Source organism: Blennius ocellaris (assembly GCF_963422515.1).
Source record: "Blennius ocellaris genome assembly, chromosome: 16".
NCBI classification, from domain to species: domain Eukaryota; kingdom Metazoa; phylum Chordata; class Actinopteri; order Blenniiformes; family Blenniidae; genus Blennius; species Blennius ocellaris.
The window spans coordinates 22,484,583-22,512,569 of record NC_137665.1 but is presented as its reverse complement, the minus strand read 5'-3'; the positions used below and the strand labels follow the sequence as shown (position 1 = coordinate 22,512,569).

General features: G+C 44.3%; 1 protein-coding gene across 1 annotated transcript; it reads right to left on the bottom strand.

Moving 5' to 3' along the window:
• Nucleotides 1-1,316: 1,316 nt before the first annotated feature.
• Nucleotides 1,317-27,640, bottom strand: bcat2 (branched chain amino-acid transaminase 2, mitochondrial). Its single transcript, XM_080511392.1, has 11 exons — nt 27,572-27,640; nt 24,617-24,688; nt 24,002-24,202; nt 22,239-22,349; nt 21,364-21,483; nt 21,127-21,290; nt 14,863-15,005; nt 14,380-14,465; nt 13,765-13,905; nt 13,266-13,340; nt 1,317-2,879 (listed from the first exon to the last, which is right to left on the bottom strand). Exons 1-11 carry the CDS (start codon nt 27,587-27,589, stop codon nt 2,838-2,840), a joined length of 1,173 nt encoding a protein of 390 aa, XP_080367518.1. The 5' UTR covers nt 27,590-27,640; the 3' UTR covers nt 1,317-2,837.
• Between the last annotated feature and the right edge of the window lie 347 nt (nt 27,641-27,987).

The window sequence follows — 27,987 nt, the reverse complement described above, 5'->3', positions numbered from 1 at the left end:
TTCCAGAGTCCAAGCTGTGAGTGGAGGTGAGACCGACTATATCTAGATATAGTTGGTCTCACCTCCACTCACCTCACCTCACCTCACCAGGGGTGGGCAATCCTGGTCCTGGAGGGCCGCAGTCCTGCATGTTTTAGATGTTTCCCTGCTCAAACACACCTGTTATCATGATGAGGCTCTGCAGAAAGCTTGACAAGGAGCCACTAATTGCTGTCAGCTGTATTGATGTGAGGAGACATCTAAAACGTGCAGGGCTGCGGCCCTCCAGGACCAGGATTGCTCACCCCTGATCTAGACGGTATCTCTCAGCCTCCCTCACAAGCTCGGGCTCCTTCCCCCCCAGCGAGGTCATGTTCCACGTCCCGATAACCAGATTCTGTGTCCAGAGATCGGGTCGTTGAGGCCCCTGCCGTCAACCGCCACCCAAACCATACTGCACCGACCCCTACGGCAGCCTCTGTAGATGGTGGGCTCACAGGACGATGAGGAGGAGGGGCCCGCGTCGTCCCTTCGGGCCGAGCCCGGCCGAGTCCCGTGGGAAAGAGTCCGGCCACCAGGCGCTCGCAAATGAGCCACAACCCCAGGCCTGGCTCCAGGGTGAGGCCTCGGCTCCGCCTTACCGGGCGACGTCTCTCCTCTCTTTCAGTGTTTGTCCATAGGGGTCTTTTGAACTGCTTTTAGTCTGACCCGTCACCTAGGACCTGTTTGCCTTGGGAGACCCTGCTGGGGGGCATAAAGCTCCGAGGATCATTCGGGTGCTCAAACTCCCCCACCACGGTAAGGTAGCAGTTCAAGGGGGAGAATTGCAGACATTTTTTTGGGGGAAAAAAGAGTTATGGTTATTGTAAAACCACTACACTGAGAAAATTGTGGAATTTCAATTCCTGGTCAGGGAATACAAGTTTAAAGAATTTCTCCAAGAAGTTGATGAAGTCTGTCCTAAACAGAAAAAAAAAAATGGCAGAACCAATGATGTTAAGATGAGTGTCGTTCACAACTCCACTTACATTTTGACTAGACTCTCTGGGTGCGTTTTGCTTTACCGACCTGCCATATTCTGTGGAGTGGAAACGAGGCTCAAGACCTTCAAATGGTGAAAATGATACATTTCAATAAAAAAAAAAAGAAAAGAATGGAGGGCAGACTGAAGTAAGATCTTCAAATTGTTAAAATTGTTGTTAAAAATTGAGGCAAAACAATCAACCAAGTCTTAAATGTGACAATGTTCCCACCATCATGACATTAATGTCATTGAAATGGCTGTAATACATTAAAAACAATTATAGATATTCAGGAAAACAAGAGGAGAGACTTCGTGTGGACTCAAATCGGGTTTATTGTAAAAATATAACAGCCGAGTAAAAGTGACAGCATGTTGAAATCAAAGTAAAGTGAATGTTTCTAATGAAACGGCTGACAGACGGAGGTCAGGCACTTTGAGAAGAGAGGAGCCCAGACAGGGACGGAGAAACGGCCACACCGAAGCTGTAAAAAGACCCTCCAGGACTTATTCACTGGATAAACAAACTTTTTTGTGTGCGCGAGCTGGAAAATGAGGAAATGAGTTGATAAAGGCGTAAAACCTTTAAAAGAAGGATAATTAAGTATGAGATCAGTGATGGAGGAGAAAAGACCAACTTTAACAACTAACACAACCCAGAATCCAGAAAAATATGCTTTTGATGAATTTGTGTGTATTTAAAGTGAACCTTTGTGGCTGATTGTGGTCAGAATTCTCATTCATTGTGTCACCCAGAGAAACAGAAGATGCTATTAATTCCATTACAAGCTGTACTATTGTGTTTCCTGATTCTATAAGGAAAAAAATAACCACAAACACGTACAACTTCAATTTCCAGAGACAAACAAACAAAACAAAGAAAAAGGTGACAGTATTCTAAGATCGTCTCAACGAGCTGTAGTACCCAAAGTTTTCTCTCCCTACTCGGGTCTTTTTAGAGTTTCGGTTTCCGTTTCCATCGTCTGTTTGGACTCTGTTTAAAACGCTGCTCGTGGAAGACCCAATCTCACATCCAGCACGATCATTTAAAAGTATCAGCAACAGGAGATGTGGATGATGTGCAGCGAGGAAACTCTGCCGTCCCGCCGTTTTGTGCAGGTTCAACTTTGACATTTTTGATTCTTCCTTATACATCTTTGTGCAGTCGCAACTAACAGAAAGAGACAAACTTAAGTGTTTCCCTCTCTGGAAAAAAAAAAAGCTCAGTGCAAACTCTGGTGTCAAAGTGACGTGGCCCCACGGAAAAAAACAACGACAAACAAACAAAGGAAGCTTAAAAACACACACGGTCCGGTCAGTATGTACAGATTTCACTCAGTTAAAAACATCTCGGGGAGGAAACCACAAATTACTGTCAAACTTTTCAAACAGTTCATGAAGCTAAAATGTGACGCTTGTGGAAATACCCCTCTACCCCCCTAGTGGTTAATCTACACCAATTTGTGCCTGTAAAAGCAGGAATAATGAATTTCATTTTAGTTTCAGGTTTGTGCTGTTAAACATGGGAAATCAGGGGATCTTGGATGCGATGTAATCTCTATAATCTGATATAATCTGCTCCGCTTGGAGTCGTGTTTTTACAAAGTTCAAATGAAGTCATTTCTATTGCTGATACATTCCTAACCCCAGTAACACACAGAGAGAGAGAGAGAGAGAGAGAGAGAGAAAGAGAGAGAGACGTCCGTCTGTCTCCGATCTGATCACACAGGAAGGCAGGAGTGCATGTAGGATGAAGAGGAGGAGGAGGAGCTGCTGGTCGTCCACACTGGAATAAGGAGACTGACTGTTGATACAACCGGTGTGTGTAAAGTTCCGATCAAACGACCATCGGCGCCCAATCGCTGGCCTTGCGTCCGTACTGAGGAAGGAAGCAGCAGGAGAGCCATAATCCAGCAACATAACTCCAAATTATAATCTCAGCCGTAAATAAAAATAAAAAACAATTCTCTCATAAATACAATCATAGACCCGGAGGGAAGATTTATAATTATTCATATCTCTCTTCAGAACATAGAGATGTGTATTGCAAACATCTATGGCCCAAATGTTGACGACCCCTCCTTCTATCAAAGTTTCTTCACCAGCCTCTCAACACTCTGACAGAACAGTGATAGTTGGAGGAGACCTCAACATCGCCCTCAGTCCACAATGGACAGAGTTAGTAAAGCACAAACACCAGACACTGGGAATCACCAGATAGAATCCAGCAGTACATGAGTGACTCTGGTCTTTGTGACGCTTGGCGCACCTCTCATCCTCCTCTTAGAGAGTACACCTTCTACTCAGCAGAGCACCAATCCTATTCATGCTTAGATTACTTTCTGGAGAGTAAATCACTGATTAAAGACACCTGGGACACACAGATTCACCCCATCACTACCAGTGACCTGTCACTATGACGTCACTACCAGTGACCATGACCTGTCACTATGACGTCACTATCAGTGACCGTGACCTGTCACTATGACGTCACTACCAGTGACCATGACCTGTCACTATGACGTCACTACCAGTGACCTGTCACTATGACGTCACTACCAGTGACCTGTCACTATGACGTCACTATCAGTGACCTGTCACTATGACGTCACTACCAGTGACCATGACCTGTCACTATGACGTCACTATCAGTGACCTGTCACTATGACGTCACTACCAGTGACCTGTCACTATGACGTCACTACCAGTGACCTGTCACTATGACGTCACTATCAGGGACCTGTCACTATGACGTCACTGCCAGTGACCTGTCACTATGACGTCACTACCAGTGACCATGACCTGTCACTATCAGTGACCATGACCTGTCACTATGACGTCACTATCAGTGACCATGACCTGTCACTATGACGTCACTACCAGTGACCATGACCTGTCACAATGACGTCACTACCAGTGACCTGTCACTATGACGTCACTACCAGTGACCTGTCACTATGACGTCACTACCAGTGACCATGACCTGTCACTATGACATCACTACCAGTGACCGTGACCTGTCACTATGACGTCACTACCAGTGACCTGTCACTATGACGTCACTACCAGTGACCATGACCTGTCACTATGATGTCACTACCAGTGACCTGTCACTATGACGTCACTACCAGTGACCATGACCTGTCACTATGACGTCACTACCAGTGACCTGTCACTATGACGTCACTACCAGTGACCATGACCTGTCACTATGACATCACTACCAGTGACCTGTCACTATGATGTCACTACCAGTGACCGTGACCTGTCACTATGACGTCACTACCAGTGACCATGACCTGTCACTATGACGTCACTACCAGTGACCATGACCTGTCACTATGACGTCACTAATAGAACACTCACCCTCCTAGTAGACAATGGAGATTTAACACTTCACTGCTCAAGGATCAAGACTTCCTCACATTCTTTAAAAAACAATGGACACTCTTTTTAGAAACAAACGATCTGCCTGGTGTTTCTCCCGGTGTCCTCTGGGAGACGCTAAAGCTGTCATGAGAGGCACAATCATTTCTTACTCCTCATACAAAACCAAAAAGGAAAAAATAAAGGAAAAAGAATCAGAAGATAAAATCAAGACCATAGAGACAGCTCATGCTGCTTCCAAAGATGATTGCTTATTAACGGAGTTAAAGAGATTAAAAATGGATTTGAATGAAATAATTGAACACAAAACACAATTTCAACTCCAGAGATTACACTGGGAGAACTTTGAACATGGAAATAAATCCAGCAAACTCTGAGCCAATCAGTTAAAATGAAATAAAGAAAAGTGTACAATCCCCTCAGTTAAAACTCAAAATGGTGAAATCACTTGTGACCCTCAGGAAATAAATACTACTTTCAGAGAATTTTATAAAAAACTTTACTCTTCACAAATTAACCCTTCACAATCTGAACTAGAGACTTTCTGAACAGTTGACCTCCAAAATTAAAAGACGAACAGATCCAAGGCCTGGAAGCTTCTGTATCAGTAGAAGAACTGCATGAAGCTCTCCAGCACATGTCTGATGGTAAACTTCCAGGACCTGATAGTAAAGCTCCAGGACCTGATGGTAAAGCTCCAGGACCTGACGGTAAAGCTCCAGGACCTGACGGTAAAGCTCCAGGACCTGATAGTAAAGCTCCAGGACCTGATGGTAAAGCTCCAGGACCTGATGGTAAAGCTCCAGGACCTGACGGTAAAGCTCCAGGACCTGACGGTAAAGCTCCAGGACCTGACGGTAAAGCTCCAGGACCTGACGGTAAAGCTCCAGGACCTGATGGATACACCACTGAATTTTACAAAGAATGTTGGCCTTTACTCTCACCAATTGTTTTTTAATAACAATTGAGATTAAAGAATCTTTATCTCTCCCCCAACATATGAACTGTGCAAACATCAATCTTCTTCTTAAAGCGGATAAAGATCTACACTACCATCTAGCTATCGCCCAATATCACTAATCAATGTAGATCTTAAAATAATCAGTAAAACCTTAGCAAGCAGAATAGAAACAATTACACCCCACATCATACACCCTGATCAAACTGGGTCATTAAAGGACGACACTCCACTAACAACACACACAGATTAATTAATCTTATAGACCACTCCACTAACAACACACACAGATTAATTAATCTTATAGACCACTCCACTAACAACACACACAGATTAATTAATCTTATAGACCACTCCACTAACAACACACACAGATTAATTAATCTTATAGACCACTCCACTAACAACACACACAGATTAATTAATCTTATAGACCACTCCACTAACAACACACACAGATTAATTAATCTTATAGACCACTCCACTAACAACACACACAGATTAATTAATCTTATAGACCACTCCACTAACAACACACACAGATTAATTAATCTTATAGACCACTCCACTAACAACACACACAGATTAATTAATCTTATAGACCACTCCACTAACAACACACGCAGATTAATTAATCTTATAGACCACTCCACTAACAACACACACAGATTAATTAATCTTATAGACCACACCACTAACAACACACACAGATTAATTTATAGACCACACCACTAACAACACATGCAGATTAATTAATCTTATAGACCACTCCACTAACAACACACACAGATTAATTAATCTTATAGACCAGTGGTTCCCAACCTTTTTTGACCAGTGTACCCCTTGAGCTGGTTTCCATGTGAAAAGTACCCCCTCTCTCGTGTGTGATTATTCGCCTTAATGTGTACTTATATTTAACCCTTTGCCTTTCTATCTATCCAACTGCTCATTTAAATAAAACAATTATTGTGAGTGTAAAAACATACCTTTTAATGAGACACTTGCGCTTGCTTGTCTTTCATAAGTCTTTCATAATTCCTTTTTTCACTGGGCTCCCCTGTGCCTGCGTCCGAGGCGACGGTAGCAGTAGCGCTAGCTGGACGTTTACTCCTGCCTAGCCATGCATCCATGTTTACAGTCGGTATGCAGCTAGAGTTAGCTAGCTTCGCGAATCGTGCGCGCCCGCAGCAAGAACGTGAACCTTTTTTTTTTTTTTTTTTTAAAGCGCGCCACTTTATAGTCTTTTCATATTATGTGCATTGTAGTGTTACAATCACTGTGGATGAACTGCTACTCATGGAAAATAAACGTATGGCCTTACTAAAATTCATGATATAATACAATATAATATAGTATACATTTTTTTTTTTTTTGTGTGGATACTGTAGGCTAATTTATAATCTTTCTGCGTACCCCCTGCAATACCCTCGCGTACCCCCGGTTGGGAATCACTGTTATAGACCACACCACTAACAACACACACAGATTAATTAATCTTATAGACCACTCCACTAACAACACACAGATTAATTAATCTTATAGACCACTCCACTAACAACACACACAGATTAATTAATCTTATAGACCACTCCACTAACAACACACACAGATTAATTAATCTTATAGACCACTCCACTAACAACACACACAGATTAATTAATTTTATAGACCACTCCACTAACAACACACACAGATTAATTAATCTTATAGACCACTCCACTAACAACACACACAGATTAATTAATCTTATAGACCACTCCACTAACAACACACACAGATTAATTAATCTTATAGACCACTCCACTAACAACACACACAGATTAATTAATCTTATAGACCACTCCACTAACAACACACACAGATTAATTAATCTTATAGACCACTCCACTAACAACACACACAGATTAATTAATCTTATAGACCACTGCCACCAGAATAAACAAAAGGCCATTATCACCTCCTGAGATGCAGAAAAAGCTTTTGATAGGGTAAATTGGACATTTCTACTCGTAACACTACGGAAATTTGGATTTAGACAAAATGACCTCTCCTGGATTAAAACATTGTACACCTCACCCAGTGCCTGTGTTAAAACAAATGATCAAATTTCCTCAAGGTTCAATCTCGAGGGAGGTACCAGGCAGGGGTGTCCACTCTCACCATCTCTCTTTCCACTTTTTATCAAACCATTAGCAGCAGCCATTAGACAGAACAATAACATACAAGGAATACAAACAGCAAATGTAACCCATAAAATATGCCTTTATGCAGACGATGTATTACTTTTCTTACAAAATGCACAGACCTCTCTTCCAGAAACAATAGAGTTAATAGGCAGATTCTCTGCAATTTCAGAATATTCTATAAATTGAAATAAATCACTTGTCTTGCCTATTAACTATTTTTCAGCACACAGCAAATACTCCACTAAAACCATGGAACATCAAATACCTCGGCATTAATATCTCAACCAAACTGTCAGACTTGGTGCACTTAAACTCCACACCCTTATTAAAACAATAGAAGAGGACCTCACTCGGTGGAGGACACTTCCTATATCACTTATGGGGAGAGTAGCAACAATTAAAATGATGGTCCTGCCTAAAATTAACTACATCTTTTCAATGATTCCAACAAAACCACCAAAAACATGGTTTAATAAATTGGATTCCCATATCTCAAAATTCTTATGGAAAAACAAACCATCACGTATAAGTTTAAAAACACTGCAGAACACCAAGGACCAAGGTGGCTTTGAACTTCCAAACTTCTATAATTATTATCTTACCAATAAATTACTATGTTGTAAAATGGATTAATCAGAAACTTAGATGAAGGTTGGCTGGACATTGAAAAAACCTTCTGTGAAGATCTCCACATCAGAGACCTTCCTTTCTTCAGTCCTGTCATCAAAAAACACAACTGCTTTAAAAGCATCAATATAAACAATCTCTGACAGCTTGGTGGGAATTTCTTCAAATGAATGGATCGTCACTCATTCCCTGCAAACTCACACCTTCTGGAACAATCCTGACATCCTGCAAAGGAAGAAACCAATAAACTTCACAAGATGGCAGAACAAGGGAAGAAGAACCTTGGAACACCTTCTCTTCAATAACTCTTTTATTCCATTTAAAGATCTAATAGAAACGTATGGTATCAGTCAAAATAACTATCTGGAACATCTTCAGCTCCAGTCAATAATACAAACAAAGTTCAAACTAGAAGAGATGAACCTAAACTGACCTCAGACAGTGACAAACCTCCTGAAGATCTCAGCTCCAAAACCACTTTCTAAAATCCTTTAATCCTGTCATGTTCCAATACCACAATATCCCTTCAAGCTCCAAATGTGAAGAAGATGTCAACATCAACACAGACCCAACGCTTTGGTCACTAATCTGTAGAAACACATTCACAATGAGCAGAAACACCAATATACAGCTCAGACAATACAAGATCCTACACTAGTTCATTACAGGACAAAGATGTTCAACATGCTCTCACTTCCTCTAACATATGTTCAAACTGCACAGCTGATCTCCTTGATACCTGTCTACACTGTGATCTCCATGATACCTGTCTACACTGATCTCCCTGATACCTGTCTACACTGATCTCCCTGATACCTCTCTACACTGATCTCCCTGATACCTCTCTACACTGTGATCTCCTTGATACCTGTCTAGACTGGGATCTCCCTGATACCTGTCTAGACTGGGATCTCCCTGATACCTGTCTAGACTGGGATCTCCCTGATACCTGTCTACACTGTGATCTCCCTGATACCTGTCTACACTGTGATCTCCCTGATACCTGTCTACACTGTGATCTCCCTGATACCTGTCTACACTGTGATCTCCCTGATACCTGTCTAGACTGGGATCTCCCTGATACCTGTCTACACTGTGATCTCCCTGATACCTGTCTACACTGTGATCTCCTTGATACCTGTCTACACTGTGATCTCCCTGATACCTGTCTACACTGTGATCTCCCTGATACCTGTCTAGACTGGGATCTCCCTGATACCTGTCTACACTGTGATCTCCCTGATACCTGTCTACACTGTGTTCTCCTTGATACCTGTCTTCACACTCTGGCAGTGTACACCAGTCCAAACATTCTGGCAAAAGATCTGTGAAGACTTATCATTATGCCTGGACCCCCCATTCCAGTTTCACCTGCACTTTGCCTGTTAGACGATCTCACAGAAATTAAAGGAGAGAAAAATGAGTGCTTCACACTCCTGGTCTCCCTAAGCGTTGCAAAATAGGCGATCCTCATGAACTGGAAATCAAAACATAATCTGAATATAAAGTTATTTAAAAACTTACTCCTAGACCACATCACATTGGAGAGAATTTCTGCTTGCAGGAAAAATCAATTGGCTCAATTTGAGTTGACATGGTCCCCAATAATTGAATACACCATGTAGCCCTGTGGGGGGGTGGTAGTGCCGCCTTGGGGCTCTTGGGGCTCTTGGGGCCATCTGTGGCTGGGGCGTCGTGGCTTGGGTGGTTGGCGGCCCTGCAGTCTGGGGGGAAGGTGGCATCTATCCTGGGGAGTGGCGGCCGGGCCTGGGGGGTGCTGATGGGGATGTATGGGGAGGGTCTGCTCTGGGTAGGGGGTGGTTCTGCTGGGGTGGGGTGGGGGTGTTGGGCGTCGGGCCCTCGCCGGGCCGAGGCGGGTGGGTGTGGGGCTTCGGGGCCTTGGGGGCTGGGTGCCCTCCCCTTTCTGGTGGGGGTGCCCGCTGCGGCACCGGGGGTGGATCTTTCCTCTGCCGCCCTTCCCCCGCTGGGGCAGGGTTGGCCCCTGCTGCCGAGCTCCGGGTCTGGCTCACCCCTGGATCGGGGGGAGACGGGGGGCAGTAGGGGCTCCGGGTTTGGATGGACAGCTGGCTGGAGTTAACCCCCAGGGCCGTAAATATGGGAGACGGTCCGGCGGTGTGTGTGTGTGTGTGTGTGGGGTGGGGTGGGGGGTTGGATGTGAGTGTGGATGGGTGTGTGTGTATGCGAGGTGTGTGTGTGTGCGTTCTATATATAAATATGCGAGGTGAGTATGTGAGGGTACGGGGGGGTCTATGCTCCCTAGCCGCTGGCCTCCAGCCGGGCTCGTGCTGGGCCATGCGGGTCTTAGACTCTGCTCTTCGGCCATCGGGTGGGGTGGGGGGGCTTCCTGCCTGGGTCCTCTCGCGGTGCCTTGTCGGGGTGGGTGTTGGTCACTGTGTTCCAGAATGGTCACTCGAGGGTGGGGTGGGGCGGCGCGGGGGGTCCAGCTGGGCTAATTCCTAGCGACGGGGGGACCTTCTCCCTCTCAACCCCCCCCCCCGTTACCTCACTCAACAATAGGGACCAGTGGGCGGGGCCTAGGGTGGGGGGTCCAGGCCACTTAACTGTGGTCTGCCCCTCCCCCGACTTTGCGCCGCCCACAATTTTAACTACACTTAGTCACGCAGGGTCTTGAGGGGATCAGCTGGCTTTCGGGGTTCTGCCGCTGGGCAGCGGTAGAACGCCCGGGCCCCCCCCCCCCCCCCGCTACCCCTCCATTTTAAACCGCACCCTAGACACACACATTGCACCACCTCTTCAAAACTCAAATACACACCTCCACATGCACCCAACACCCCACAGGGTGGGGGGGGGGGCTCCCCCTGGTGGTTCTCCTCCCTAACACAATTGGTGGAGGATGGGATCTCGTAGTGGCCTGGTGGGGGCCTGGCTGACGGCCTGGGGAGTGGGGGGGCATCCCCCTCCCCTCAAGTAAATGTATGTGTGCGAATGTGTATATGTGTGTCTGTGTGTGTATGTGTATGCGCGTGCGTATGCTTAGGTGTGCATGTGTGTGTGGGTTGGGATTAGGGGATGGGGCCGTGGTACTGGGGCTCCTGGGGGTTGGAGGGTAGATGTCCTCCGGCCGGGCCCGGCTGGGCGGCTCGGATCGGGGCCCGGGGCTCTGTGCCCTTTATCCTTCTCTTGTGGGCCCCTCTTGCCTGGGGGGGGGTTCCTCTCTGCACTCTCTGTCTGGTGCCTTCCGTGTTGGGGCCTCCCCGGTTCCGGGCGGCTGCGTCTGGCCCTGGTGGCCTCGGGCCCCGGGGTGGTCTCTCCTCTCCTCTCCTCCATCCTTTCACCCCAACTGGTCCGCAGAATTCCTCCACCTCTGACTCTGGTTTCTACAAAGTTTCTCCTTGTTGGGGAGTTTTTCCTTTCCACAGTCGCAAACACACCTGCTGCTCATGTGGATATGTTGGGCTTTTCTATTTTCTGTTAAAAAAAAAAAAATCTCAGCCGTACGGATGGGGACTGAATTTGGTACTTTTATAGGTACTGACCGATACTGCCGAATACTGATTCACGTGAAATCAAATGGTACCACGTCTCAGTGGCTAAATGCGGCTGTGTGACTGTGAGAGAGTGAAGAGTAGGAGATTTTCCAAGCCGAACTTGAACTCGGCATCGTATGCGGAGCGTGATGACGTCATACTGCGCAACGGAGAGAGAGACAGAAAGCACTCGACAGAACGGCTCCGCTTCTTAAAATGCAATCAAAATGCGCTTTACGCTCGCTGCAACGTTGGTGACGTGCAGTGCGAGGCCAGTGGCGGGAGAACTTGTAACCTGAAGAAGATCCTGGTGGTGTACCAGGAACATGAGATGTTTCTCCAGGCTGACGACTGCACAATCCAATGACCTCGGTACTACTCTCACAGATCTACAGCTCAACCAAAAACCCCAACCCTAACAAATCCACTATCAGAGATGCACAGCTATATCAATACACATCTGCAGTTCTACCACCACAGATTATACAGTTCTACCATCGCAGACTATACAGTTCTACCATCGCAGATTATACAGTTCTACCATCGCAGATTATACAGTTCTACCATCGCAGATTATACAGTTCTACCACCGCAGATTATACAGTTCTACCATCACAGATTACACAGTTCTACCATCGCAGATTATACAGTTCTACCACCGCAGACTATACAGTTCTACCACCGCAGACTATACAGTTCTACCATCGCAGATTATACAGTTCTACCATCGCAGATTATACAGTTCTACCATCGCAGATTATACAGTTCTACCATCGCAGACTATACAGTTCTACCATCGCAGATTATACAGTTCTACCATCGCAGACTATACAGTTCTACCATCGCAGACTATACAGTTCTACCATCGCAGATTATACAGTTCTACCATCGCAGACTATACAGTTCTACCACCACAGATTATACAGTTCTACCATCGCAGATTATACAGTTCTACCACCGCAGATTATACAGTTCTACCATCGCAGATTATACAGTTCTACCACCACAGATTATACAGTTCTACCATCGCAGATTATACAGTTCTACCACCGCAGATTATACAGTTCTACCACCGCAGATTATACAGTTCTACCATCGCAGATTATACAGTTCTACCATCACAGATTATACAGTTCTACCATCACAGATTATACAATTCTATCATCGCAGATTTGCAGTTCTACCATTAAGAGCGACAGCTCTACCATCACAGCTCTACAGCTATATCAACTCAGATCTATCTACAGCTCTACCAACACAGTCTACAGTTATATCGTCACAGAACTACAGCTACACAACTCTATAGCTCTGCTATCACAGATCTACAATGAGGCGAAAGGTTGTTACAGTACAAGCAGTTGGATGCTGTTTTGATATATACGTTAAAGTTTATATGTTGAGAAATAAATGTTAAATTGATAGATTTAGAGATTTTATCGAAAAACAAATGAACATTTATTACAACATAAACATACAAAAGTACCGAATATTGGTACCGTTGAGCAGCGGTATGGTAGTGTATGGGTTCTAATGAAATGAGAGGTTCCGGCCCCCGCTGAGCTGCAACATTTAATCCTGTTAATTCCTCAGAATCTCACCTGAATATCGGTCAGCTCCGTGTGGAAGCGCCTGGCGAGGCCGCCATCGTTCTGCACGGTGGGAATCTGGAACGTCTGAGAAGAAAAAGGTCCCATCTGTTTACAACTTCCCTTTAAATAGAAAACGCAAACTCTTCATCAGGAAGTGCACATCTGTTTAAAAAAAAACAACGGGATTAAATTAAAAATCAACCTAATTAATTCACACGAGACATTTTAATAAAAGGAGGTTTATTAAAAAAGTGTGTACGACAATAACGAACCTTGTTTATTAACTATTTAAACGTATGAATGTAGTGGATTGGAATTGTTAATGAAGTAAAGAGAAAAAAAAAAAAAAGATAAAACTGGAGTAAATAATATGTACCAACTGGAGTGAATTATACATAAAATATATGTGCCTGGATATATTAATACTAATTAGTTTGAACGCGTCTGAAAGCTGGTAGAAGTGTGGAATGTGGCATGGAGAGAAATGGCTTCCTGTCATCATGGTCACCTCTTCCTGGTACAGGAGGCTTCCCACTGGACACACCACACAGGCCGTCCCGGCGCCAAACACCTCCAGAACCCGGCCCGCGCCCAGAGCAGAGAGCAGCTCCGACATGGTCATCGTGCGCTCCGTCACCCTGAACTCACCCTGACACACACACACACACACGCACACGCACTTATGCTTGTGTCGGCCAGCAGGTGGCAGCGTTGAGTCTCAGACTGGTTCAGGTTCATTTTCTGCCAGGCTGAACTTCTTAGTTCAGAAGGTGAGAGATCACTTCATCACAATCATTTATTTAATTTTTAATAATTCAGTTTAATAATATGGAAACAACCTGCCGACTTTAACAAGACAGTTTGAATGCTTTTGAGTTCATAAATAGGACATTTCAGTGTTTTTGACTTGTAGAAGTTAAGGTTTTAATGTGACTGTTTTTGACTTTAAAAATAGTACATTGCAATGTTTTTGAAAACAAAATGTTGTTTTGTTTTTGACTTCACCATCGCACATCTACTATTCACATCAGAATAGTGAACTTTAAGGAATAAAGTTGGAAGCTGAATTCAAGCAAAGCAGGAAGAACGTGGTGGTTCCCGTTGCAGGTGAGGTGGAGCTTACCCAATCTCTGGCCAGATCTAGGAGTGACTGTCTGGTGACCCCGGGGAGGATGATGCCATCCAAAGGAGGAGTCACCAGCTCCTTCTCTGCACAAACACACCAACACCATCATTAGTATTACCATCAGCCTGAGCTGCAGTCTCCCTGCTGGCGCCCACTCATCCTCCACCCCCAGCAAATCTGAACAGAGCTCCTGAATTTCATTTTTTAAATGCAATTTATATTAAAAAGCAACTTGTGTGAAAAAGTCCAAGGTGTGGCCACTAGATGTCCCCGTTTGACCATCGACTGCTGCAGTTCTTCTAAAGTGTCTTGTCAGTTGAATAAATGCGGCGTTAAGCAGAATAGCTTTGACATATTATGGTTGTTGTGCATTTATTTGAGTTACGAGTGCGACTCGTATAAGTGTTCGTGTTGGACATGACACTTATAGTGACAGTAAAGTGGAGTATTTCCTGAGTGAGGGCGTGTTGGGGGTCTAACCTCCATCCTCATTGGTCCAGTAGATGAAAAGGTTCATGGTGCCGACCTCGGTGATCTCCTCCTCCTTGCCGTACAGCCACAGGACCTGCTGGCAGCCGCGCTTCACTGCTTCGTTCTGCACCGCAATGGTCGGCCCGTAGTTCCTGCAGAGGAAGAGGAATGTATTTAGATTTAGCTCACTGTGTAGACTTCATCACGCTTCCATCACTTTTCTGCTTAAGAATCCCACTGCAGCTTCCAGTGACTCAACGCACCACCTAGTGAGGGAAACTGGACTTTGGTGGATTTAAAAGCAGAACCCTTTAAAAGAAGAATCCAAGATGGCATCAGAACTGTCTTTTTGTGTTTTCTGGATGAAATATAAATCAATATGAACACTGAAATATCACATTTACCCTCAGGATGGATGCTTTTATCCAATCAGCTCTTCTTAACACTCACTTCAGTTCCTCAACTTATTTCCTCAACAACTGGGGAACAAACTGCAACACAAAGCAGTGAAATCTTCAAGGGTATTATATTCTCGTCCCGTCTTTCACCACAGCGTCAGCGACATCTCAGCATTGTGTTGCTACTCTTAAGAAATCAGTTTGAAAAAAAAAATTCTGTTTTCTTGGAAATCCTGGTAGTTTGGCCGGATGGGATCCCCACACTCGCCGGGTCCTCCACTCTGAGATTTACAAACTTTCACAGCTAAAAAAACACTAACTCTCTGCTTATAAATGAGTTATTACAGAAAACCATGAACCTCAGAACTCACTCACATATAGAAAGTTAACGTTTTCAACAAAACTGACTATTCTACCATGAAATATTCATTAAAACCTTTAAATAACCTGTTTTAACCTGTCATTTGTACTCCTGCTACTTTGAGAAAACATTTTCATGTTTTTGATTAAGAAGTAAACTTTTGAATGTTTTTGATTAAGAAGTAAACTTTTGAATGTTTTTGATTAAGAAGTAAACATTTGAACGTTTTTGATTAAGAAGTAAACTTTTGAATGTTTTTGATTAAGAAGTAAACTTTTGAATGTTTTTGATAAAGTAAACATTTTCATGTTTTTGACTTGAGAACTTTAAGAACATACATTTTTAATGTTTTTCTAACTTTAAAAAGTAAAAAAAAATTATGTTTTTGACTAATATCTTTAATGATTTTGATGTTAAAAAGTTAAAATGAGAATGTTTTTGGGTAGAATTTGGATGTTTTGGACTCAGATAACTTTGAAATGGAACCTTGATTAAACAATGAACAGATGTGAAATATGGCCAGTCATGAAAATGCAAACATTAATTATGGTTTATGGCTTCATGAGGGTGAGGCAGAAAAGATGTGTGAGGTTATTAAAATCAGTTGCTGACAGGAAAACACAGAGTGTAATCTGCTTCAGCGCTTCCTGGAGCGAGGAGAGCACTGCAGCCATCGTTCTCTGCTGAGGCGTGACATCGTTCCAGGAAACACCCTGAGAATGAGACTTTCTGAGGGTTGGAGAGATTAGTCACCACCACAGGAATCTCAGTGAAGTCTTGAGTAACCATGAAGCCATAAAGGTTTTCCATGATGTTGTATTAACACGTTAAAGTGATTGTTTATCATAATGTATGTGAGCCAAATGTGTGTGTTTTTGTTAAGTTGTTAAAAACCTAATAAATATATCTCACCCCCCCCAAAAAAAGCAAAATAATCTAATAATACAGTGCTATAAATAAACAAACAAACAAACAAACAAATAAATAAATAAAGTGAGAGGCTACAGGTTGCGTTCGGTGAATTGTTTGACATTCAGAGTGTTACTAAGCGCTGAGCCGGTGTGTAGTTCAGGGCAGCTGGGACATGTGAGCGCTGTCTGTGATGACAGGATCCACCAGGGCCCATGCTTAGTGTATTGACACATCTTATACACAGCAAACACAAATTACACTTAACAGAACAAGCTTTGAACTATCAAAATTACTATTACAAGTAATCCGTTACTACCCAACCCTACTTAATGCTAAAAACTGTCCCGAAGAGGCTCAGAAGCTTTATGGTGATACAGTAACACCTTCATTTAAACAAACTTTTAACTACACTTTATCCTGTATTATCTGCACATTATAGTGTTATACGGATTTTTACGTTACAAAACTAAAGTAAGAAAAGACTCAATTTAAAGGTTTTCTAAACTTCCTCTCCCAGAATCCTCTAAGAATCAAACTGAGATTCCTGTAGTAGTTGTTGATGTTTGTCTCTAATAAAAACCTTCCTAATGGAAATTGCTCTTCACACTCAGACTAACTGGTATTTCCTGCATTTTATTTTGGCAGGGCATCCCTGGCTTGTTGACGTCTCAGCGTCACAGAAACTCCAAAAGATTCCAGAGGCTTGGCGTCACCAGACCCCGTTTGTCCATTGGATCTCTCCACTTCTGGATCCTCTGAGGAAAAACCCTCAGCCGTCACTTTCACTACATTCCAGACTTTCCCGAGCGCTCAGTGCGGGGCACGTCGCCCCAAGCCGCCGGCAAGTGGCCGAGCGACTCGCTCTCTCAAAACAAACACGGAAGTTGCGCTGCAGCTCTCCGCTGCAAAAAATAACCGCTGCAAAAAGTAACTTTTTTTTTTCCGCTGCAAAAAATAACAGTGCAAAGTGGAGAATTTAAACAACAACAGAGGATTCATAAGATCTACATCTGACGACTTTCTTTTCTGTTATAATGTCACATTTCTGCGGAGCTCATAAGCCCCACCCACTTTTAACACTCCTCTCTGCAGTGGAGACACGACCCAAAATTTCGGTCGGGGTCTCTATTCCGTACCGCTCCGCTCCGTCCCGGCACTTGTGTGCGGTGGAACCGGGGCTTTTGGCTCTGCCGCGGTTGAGGCGTTGGAAAGGACCGTCAGAGCACGTGAAACAAGACAGCAGCTAGCTAGCACCTAGGGGCCCCTCCACTATCCCTCGTGTCCACCCTCCACAACAGGTTCACCCCAGTAGGGGTTGTGGTCCTCAGCGACTTTCACGGCCACCAACCGTGGACTTTCGCACCCCAGCTCCATTGCCACCCAGGCAAACTCAAGCTGAGGGTCCCCTCCACTGTCCCTCTAGGGCCCCAAGGGGCCGGAGGGCCAGAGAATGAGGCCTTTGGGCTGGCCGTCGGTGTCTTTTCCCCCCCGGCAGCTCAGTCACTGGGCTGGTCATGCTTCGGACCCATGGGTGGTCTCCACGTTGACTCACGGTTACAAGCTTCAGTTCCGACGCCGGCCCCTCCACCTCCAGTCGGGTCAAAGCCACCGTCATCAGCGATCCGGCGAAAGCCTTGGCACTGGACCAGGAGCTGTCCACCCTCCTGGCCAAAGAGGTGATAGAGGAAGGAGATCCTCTGTCACACCCCAGAGGCTTCTACTCCGCCTACTTCCTTGTGATAAAAAAAACTGGTGGATACAGGCCAATATTATTAATACAGAGGCAGGGACTGGCAGTTCCGAGTGCTCCCCACCGGCCCATCCTCTCCCCAAGGGTCTTCACTTGTTTTGTGAAAGCTGCTCTTGCCCCCCTGCAGTCGCGGAGCATGAAGGTGTTGCCATACCTGGACGACTGGCTAATTTGTGCACAGTCACAAGCTCAGGTGGCCCAGGATACGTCTGGTCTCCTTGCCCATGTGGCCCAATTGGGCATCAGGGTGAATTTTGAAAAGCCGTGCCTCAAACGCTCTCAGAGGAGGAACTTTATTGGGATGACCTTGGATACCTTGACCATGAGGGCACGACCGACCTCTCACCGGGTAGCGGACATTCTCCGTCTTCTCACGGGCTTCCAGGTGAACAGGATGTTGCCATATGTCACTTTCCTACGACTTTTTAGGCAAGCTGACATCCATGACAGCTATGGTCCCGCTGGGTCTGCTGTCATTGCGCGCCCTGCAGAGGTGGCCGAACTGCTACCACAGTTACTGGAAGCTCAGGGTGTCAGCCAGTGTCCCCTTGGCTTGGCCCCTTGGAGAGACAGGGATTTCCTGTTGAGAGGCGTCTCGGTGGGCGCAGTCCCAGGCCGCCGCGAGACTCTCACTACTGATGCCAGCCTCTCCGGGTGCGGGAGAGCACCGATCACATCAATGTGCTGGAACTGCGAGCAGTGCAACTCGCTCTCGAGGACTTTTTGCCATACCTTAGGGGAAAACACATACTTTTGCGGTCAGACAACACCTCAACAGTCTTCCACATAAACCACCAAGGGGGACCAGGTCTGCCCGACTGTTGCAAGTCTCCCATCACCTTCTCAGGTGGGCCGCCCCCCCATCTGGCCAGTCTGCGGGCCATGTATCAACCGGGGGATCTGAACCGGCTTGCCGACTCCCTCTCCCGTCAACAGCCTCCACCGGGAGAGTGGCGCTTCCACCCAGAGGTGGTGCGCATGATTTGGAGTCTTTTCAGCAAAGCAGGGGTCGATCTGTTTGCCTCGAGGGAATCAACGCACTGCCCCCTTTGGTTTTCACTGAGAGAAGCCACCAATCCCTCTGGGCCAAGATGCGCTGGCGCACCCTTGGCCAGAGGGCCTCCTTATGCCTTTCCACTGCTACCTCTGATTCGATAGACACTTCAGAGAGTTCTCCAGAAGGGCCACATGTTGTTGCTGATGGCCCCCTTCTGGCCAGCTCGGACATGGTTCCCTTGCTGCGGAGACTCCGTTTCACCGATCCATGTTGTCTCCCCAACAGGAAAGATCTGTTGTCAATGCAGGGGGGTCAGGTTTGGCATCTCAATCCCCACCGCCTTCACTTATGTGTTTGGCCACTGAAAGGCCCGACTCCCTACTGAGTGGATGTGCAGAACCTGTCAGGCATACGTTCCTGAATTCCAGAGCACAGTCCACTCGGCTCCAGTATGCCAACAGGTGCCAAGTTGTTTGTGGAATGGTGCGAGAGCCATGGGAAGGACCCAGTAATTTGCTCTGTACCCAAGGTTCCGGAGTTCCTGCAGTCTCTCCTTGATAAAGGTCGGATCCATCCACCTTAAAGGTCTTTGTGGCTGCAATATCGAACCGACATGCTAAGTTCGACAATGGCACAGTGGGGGGCCACAGCCTTGTGGCTTTGTTTTTCAAGGGGGCTCTGAGACTTCAACCCCGCAAGGACTCCACGAGCCCCTACATGGGACCTGCACTTAGTGCTGAATGGCTTGTGTTGGCCTCCCTTTGAGCCCTGGCCAGGGCGGAGCCACAGTTGGTGTCACGCAAAACTGCGTTTTTAATCGCCATCGTCTCGACAAAATGTGTCGGTGAGTTGCATGCGTTGTCGGTCAGCCCGTCGTGTCTGAAGTGGCACCCAGATGGTGCGGGTGTCACATTATGGCCGAATGCTGCTTTTATTCCTAAAGTGCTGCCTGGTTAATATTTTAATCAGCCTATACGGCTTGCACGGTATGATCCCCCATCAGGAGAAGATGGGACCAGGTCAAAACTCTTGTGCCCGGTCAGGGCCCTGAGATTTTATATTGACAGCACTGCAGCCACACGCACGTCTGCACAGCTTTTTGTGTTATGGGGGTCCCAACAAAGGCTCTGCAATGTGGATGTCACTACTCCTCATCCACTGGGCGTGGTCCTGCAATCTTCAGAGGCTTCTCAGTAAGGTTGGTGGCTGGGATTCCTTGTGATTACGCTGGTATGGGTCATCCAGTGCTTTAAGCACCACCTCTGGCGGTCAGCGGGGATGAAATAGAACGAAAGTTACGAATGTAACCAAGGTTCTATGAATCCCGAATGACCGCCAGAGCGTCATGTCACTCAGAATCCCCGTGTTCCGCGAGAAGATTCTGTAGGAAACGAACCTCGGGTGACACCGGAACTTATTACCTTTCTTGGGTCACCCAGGGGCCACAGGTGACATCGTTGGTATGCATACTCGAACTGCGCATGCGCGGAGGGAACATGAAGTGCTTTAAGCACCGCCTCTGGTGGTCATTTGTGATTCATAGAACCGTAGTTACATTCGTAACTTTCGGTTTAGTTTATCATAAGGTTGTGGCTACAGATGAGGCGTTCAGGAACAAGACAGAACGTGGGAAAACCCAAAGCAGCGCCCATATAAACCAGACGTGTCAAACTCACCATAACTCGTCATGGTAGCTTTTAAAATGTGTACTTTGTCTTTGTTGTGGCGCAGAGTATACATGATAAAATTACTGGAGAAAATGGCTACAATCTCATTTTCTTGTTTCTTAAATTCAACTTGATTGTGCATGGTAACTTGTTTTAACTTCCTATCTGAATGGCTTGATGAAACTCACCCGCCCATCTTGTAGGCACCGACGCCACCCTGCCAGGACCGGACGAAGGCGGGGTCAGCCAGCAGCGACACGGGGCTGAAGGAGCCCGTGCTGAAGTACGGCCCCACCGGGCTCACGATGACGAAGATCAAGGCCTTCCCGGGCCGGGCCACACCCAGAGACGGCTGGACAGGAAGCAGGGATTATCTCTCTGAGCCCAACACGGGGGTTTTTGGCGGCAGCAGCGGTCGCTCTCACCTCGGTCCCAATGAAGGTGGGTCTGATGTAGAGGCTGGCGTCCTGAGAGTACGGGACCCACTCCTGGTCCACCTCCACCAGCTTCCTGATGCACTGCAGCAGCTCCGACTTGTCAAACAGCTGCTCAGAGGAGATGGAGACGTGTCACTGTGTCCATCAAACATGTTGAAACCAGTGAGACATACATGGACACGTGTTGCATAAAGGTGCCCTGACAGATGTGGCTCTGCAGCTCCTCCATGAAGCTTTAGCACATTAAATATCCCATTCTCATTTTTATTTGCTTTATAGTACACACTGATTCTTAAACAAATAAGGATCAATACTGCTAAAGAAGTTAAAACAGCTAAAAGAGCCAGGATAGCCAATTGACTAAAAATGAATAAAATAGCTTAAATAAATAAGTAAAATGGGAAAAACTGACAAAAAAAAGATTTGAATTTCTTGGAAAAACCATTTCCCCAAGAAAATAAAACAAGGAAAAAAACTGAAAAAGAAAAAAAATATACATTAAAAAAAGGAGGGGAAAAAAACGTAAAACAAAAAAGGAACAAAATTGACAGGAAAGCTAAACCTGTTAAAACAATCAGCAACTAAAAGCAACCAAACCACTAAAAGGGCAACAAAAAAAGCAAAATCTCTTAAAGTGCATTAAAAATATTCAGGGGATTTTTTTTTTCCATCTTCATTTCATGAATTTTATTTGGTGAAAACGGTTCTTCTGGTCATAAAAATTGCAGACAGCTGATTTTAGCTCATGTGCTACACGTAACACGCTGATCTTCATATTGAGACAAAAGAGATTTTGGATGAATAAACTGGAGTTTAGTGCAACAGTAACAATCTGTGATTCACTGGATAATGTCCAGACTCACGGGCAAGCAGCTCCTGTCGGCGCTCCGGTGCATCCGCTCCATGTTCAGCATGGGTCTGAACAGGCGGACGTGGTTGTCGACGCCTCGGAAAGCTTTCATGCCCTCAAACAGCTGTGGGCAGCAAGAACACATAGAAATCAGTCAGCAGAACCGCCGCCGGCATCCCACTTCTTCAGAAAAGGAGTGGGGCGAGGAGTGCGGCGGGTTCAGATTGACGGCAGAACAGCATTGTGTTCGGTCTCGTTTACACAATGTTCTGAACGTGATGGTCGTTTACATGGAAACAGCAGAAACACAAAGCGAGAGCGACACTCGGTAGAGCACAGACCTTCACCATCACATGTGTCTGTGGAACTGAGCTTGTTAATCACTGGCATGATAGCCATCAATGTGAAACACTGAGCAGGGAGCGTCTCCATGCCAACAGACGCTGATCTCTTTTGATCTCCTCCATGAGGAGCTTCTCATCCACTTTGTATGGGACAGTTTTTCCGTTTTTTGGGATTTATTGAGCAATGTTTTGTCACTAACATCTTAAACCCTAATGGATTGATTCTTGGTGATGACAATTCATCCCTGAAGATTTCATAAAATTTCAGGTTAATAGTTTTCATGAAAAGTTGGAAGAATACATACAAACCAATAAATACATGCAGATGAAAACAAACTTTTTGACCAACTTCTGTTGACAAATGTAGTTTCCATGTTGGGCCACTAGTGGGTGATGTTTGATTGTGTAACACGCGCACACGCACACACTCCAACCTGGTAGTTTGATTTGAACAGTCACCATAATAACAATCCAACCTGGTAGTTTTATTTTGACAGTCACCATTATAACAATCCAACCTGGTAGTTTTATTTTGACAGTCACCATAATAACAATCCAACCTGGTAGTTTTATTTTGATAGTCACTATAATAACAATCCATCATAGTAGTTTTTTTTTGACAGTCACCATAGTAACAATCCAACCTGGTAGTTTTATTTTGACAGTCACCATAATAACAATCCAACCTGGTAGTTTTATTTTGACAGTCACTATAATAACAATCCATCATAGTAGTTTTTTTTTGACAGTCACCATAGTAACAATCCAACCTGGTAGTTTTATTTTGACAGTCACCATAATAACAATCCAACCTGGTAGTTTTATTTTGACAGTCACTATAATAACAATCCATCATAGTAGTTTTATTTTGACAGTCACCATAATAACAATCCAACCTGGTAGTTTTATTTTGATAGTCACTATAATAACAATCCATCATAGTAGTTTTATTTTGACAGTCACCATAATAACAATCCAACCTGGTAGTTTTATTTTGATAGTCACTATAATAACAATCCATCATAGTAGTTTTATTTTGACAGTCACCATAATAACAATCCAACCTGGTAGTTTTATTTTGATAGTCACTATAATAACAATCCAACCTGGTAGTTTTATTTTGACAGTCACCATAATAACAATCCAACCTGGTAGTTTTATTTTAACAGTCACCATAATAACAATCCAACCTGGTAGTTTTATTTTAACAGTCACCATAATAACAATCCAACCTGGTAGTTTTATTTTGACAGTCACCATAATAACAATCCAACCTGGTAGTTTTATTTTGATAGTCACTATAATAACAATCCATCATAGTAGTTTTATTTTGACAGTCACCATAGTAACAATGCGACCTGGCGTTCCTCCTATTGATAATGCTTCCATTGCTCTCTGCTGCATGTGGGTGTGGTTTGGCCACGCCCCTCACCTCAATGGAGTAGTGCAGGGCGGAGCTGGCCGGGTGCAGCGACAGGTTCTGGAAGGGTTTGATGTGCGGCGCCTCCCAGCCGCTCTTCTCCGACCAGCAGACGGTCAGCATGTGGTCAGAGAACTGCTTCCCAAACAGCAGGCTGGACGGGTCGGGTTTAGGTTTATTCTCCGTACTGCGCTCTATGACCAGATCTGAGGCCTGGAGATGGACGGAGAGAAGAGAGAGAGACAGAGACAGATGGAGGCAGAGAGAGAGACAGAGACAGAGACAGAGAGAGAGAGCGAGAAGCAGAGCGAGCAGCGAGGACAGCAATAGGTTTTATATTGTGGTTATTGATCCAGCATGCTGCACCAGGACAATTACTTCCTCAGTCGGTTCAAGTGATCAATTAACTGAATTAAAGAATTATAGGAGACAGACAGAGGGAGAAAGAGAGAGAGAAGAACTTTAACACACGTCTGTGTTTTAACAGGAAGTTTCAACTCGATATTAATCCACCGATCAGACGAGTTTTCTCTGACGTTTCTGGAATTTTGTTATTGGCTTGCAGACGCTCTGAGAAGCCACAGCTCCAGCCTCACCTGAACCGGTAGGAAATGTTTAACCGGTTACCTTGAAGGAGCTGGCCAATCGCAGGGAGCCCACGGAGAAGGGGAGGGTCTGAAGAAGTCGCCCATGGAGAGCCTGCAAAGATTAACAGTTTAATTAGACTATAGAGCAACTTCCTCCTCTAACATCAGATTATAGAGCATCTTCCTCCTCTAACATCAGATTATAGAGCATCTTTCTCCTCTAACCTCAGATTATAGAGCATCTTCCTCCTCTAACCTCAGATTATAGAGCATCTTCCTCCTCTAAAATCAGATTATAGAGCAACTTCCTCGTCAAACATCAGATTATAGAGCATCTTCCTCCTCAAACATCAGATTATAGAGCATCTTCCTCCTCTAACCTCAGATTATAGAGCATCTTCCTCCTCTAAAATCAGATTATAGAGCAACTTCCTCGTCAAACATCAGATTATAGAGCATCTTCCTCCTCAAACATCAGATTATAGAGCATCTTCCTCCTCTAAAATCAGATTATAGAGCATCTTCCTCCTCCAATATCAGATTATAAAGCATCTCCATCATCTAATTCGGATTATAGAGCATCTCCCCCTCTAACATCAGAGTATAGAGCATCTTCCTCCTCTAACATCAGATTATAGAGCATCTTGCCCCTCTAACATCAGATTATAGAGTATCTTCCTCCTCTAACATCAGATTATAGAGCATCTTCCTCCTCTAACCACAGATTAGAGCATCTTCCTCCTCTAACACCAGATTATAGAGTATCTTCCTCCTCCAACATCAGATTATAGAGCATCTTCCTCCTCGAACATCAGATTATAGAGCATCTTCCTCCTCTAACATTATCTTATAGAGCATCTTCCTCCTCTAACATTATCTTATAGAGCATCTTCCTCTTCTAACAGTCGTAAGTGAATCAAACATCTTATAAAAACAGCTCAGAAGTAAAAGTATGAATAAGTAACTAATCAAATAGTAACTTCCGATCGGAGCGTTTGCAGACTGAAGCTCAGACTGGATCAGGTGGATTTTAATTCCTCTGGGTCTCAGGTTACCTTCGCCATGGAAACTCAGGGTCACCGTGTGTGACATTGTGTGTGTGGGTGTGTGAGAGTTTCACCAATCACTCCTGCCTGTGTGTCGCTGCCAGCAGCTGGAAATAAACTGTGTGTGTGTGTGTGTGTGTGTGTGTGTGTACACACGACACGCCATCACACAGGAAAGTTTGTTGAAACATAAAATCATCTCAATATTTCCAGGAATAAATTGTGAGAAGTCTGAATATTCCCCAAAAAGTTATTGCCATTTTTTTTGAAGCAATACAACAAAATTAAAACAAAGTTAATTAAATCTTGTTTTTCAATAAGACAAGTTTTTAAAATCTCCATTAAACACATTTTCCTTTTAATCTCTTAATTTTAACACAAAAATCTACAATTTTCAACGTGCCACTTTCTCAAAGATAACACATTTTCACCATCATACGTCTGAAGTGAAAAATATGTTTCCATAACTAAACCCAACAAAAACGACATTTATTATGAAGAATTAACAGAAGTTCAGATTGTTGCGTGTTTCTGTAGATTTTATCATTCAACTCAATTAACACAACAATCAACAATAAACGTATACTATTCATTTGATTGTTATTTTTAAGTGTTTACAGTTCTCATTTCTTATTTCTTGTGTTTGTTGAAGTTTTCTATTTGTTCCTGGACTGCTGACCTCCTGTTTGATTGAAATGCACTCAACTTCAGTCAGCCTCGTTTTACTTTAACATTTCAAGACAAATTGATTAAAGTTTTCTCTCTTTGTTTTCAAAAGTGCTTGGAGTTTAACAGATTTGTTTTTCAAATCATGAAACCTCCTGAACTTCCTTGCATTTTAAGTTAAAAGGATGAACGACACAGAAGATGGTAAGGAAAGTTTTTAAACACTTGTAGCCAGTCAGGAGAATCCTCCTTTGAACACAAGCGTTTTACTCGTATGAACGGTTGTTGTGCTTTGGATTATGAACGGTTGAACTGCAGAATCTGAACAGTCAACAAATCTGTGGTTTCCATCCTGCTGGCTGAACCGAGTGGAAATAAAGGACCGTTCCTTCGAGTGCAGACTTCAAGTCCCTGATAAATTGATAAACGCTGACGTGCTGATATTAGTGAGAGGCCTCCAGCCACCATACACATTGTTTTTAAAGTAAAGTTCAAAACATTTCATGCACGTTCCCAATAATCACATTTTCATTTAACTATTGTATTTCACCTTTAAAAAGAAATCACTCACTTTTAAAACTGTCATGTTATGACATGAAATACTATTCGTTTCCTGAACCAAACCTCAAGCTGTCTTTTGAAAGATGCATATTGGATGAAGGTTCTGTCTGTGAGGGATTGCTTAAATCGTCTCCAGAAGAAAAAAGAAAACAATGTGCAGTGAGGATATGATGTAACTGTGTACATCGAAGGCTCACGACAAACTCCATTGGAAAACTCCAGCAATTTACAGTATTTGAGGACGTGGCACAATCACCACAGTAACAGAAGTCGTGGTTTGTTTTGCTCCTTAAAACCACGACTGACGACGTGTTTGATGACCTTAATTCCAAAAACGAAACAAGTGAAGCGAGAGTTCGTAAGCATAGCATGTCAAACTGTATTTTCTACAGTGATGATATTTTGTTTTATTTATTTAGCATTTGAGATATGCCGATTTGCTGACATCATTTTTTGTATGCACAAGCACGTTTTACCTTCGTTTAAAAAATGTTTTTACTGTTTATGCAGGAAGGTGAATAATTTCAAATGTGTGTATTTGTGAACAGAGCCCGGTCGGTGTCCTTCCCTCGCTGCACCGTTTCTTCAGTCTCGGTGCGCAATGTCCTTTTAAACAGCTGCTTATCTCCTCCGGCCTCATCAGCGACACATTCACCCTCCTCTGGGTGAATCATTCACTCGGAAAGGTCGATAAACCGATAACAAACAGATTAGGAACTCACCGTACGGAGCGCTGCCATCTCCGCTGAGATTAAAACAATATGAGTCCGTGTAGAAACAAACAGTCAAAGTCGATGGTTCCGCCTTTGAAACCGGACACTGCGATAGGTGAAACCGAACCACACACCGAGCGAGAAAAACCAACCCTCCTGCACACAATAAACACCCTTCAGGGGGATTTTTCTCAACTATCTGTCCCAGCTTGTCTACATATCATTAAGAATAAAAATCTGTTTTTATTTTTCATTAAATTCTTAGTTTATAAATACAAAAAACAAAGGACACAAAACCGGACAAATGTTACTTTAATACATTTAATCTGTTGTTCCGGTGACGGCTTTTTATTTATATATATATATATATATATATATGTTGTTTTTTTTTATTGTGAGGCGGAACAGAATCCCTGCATCTGATT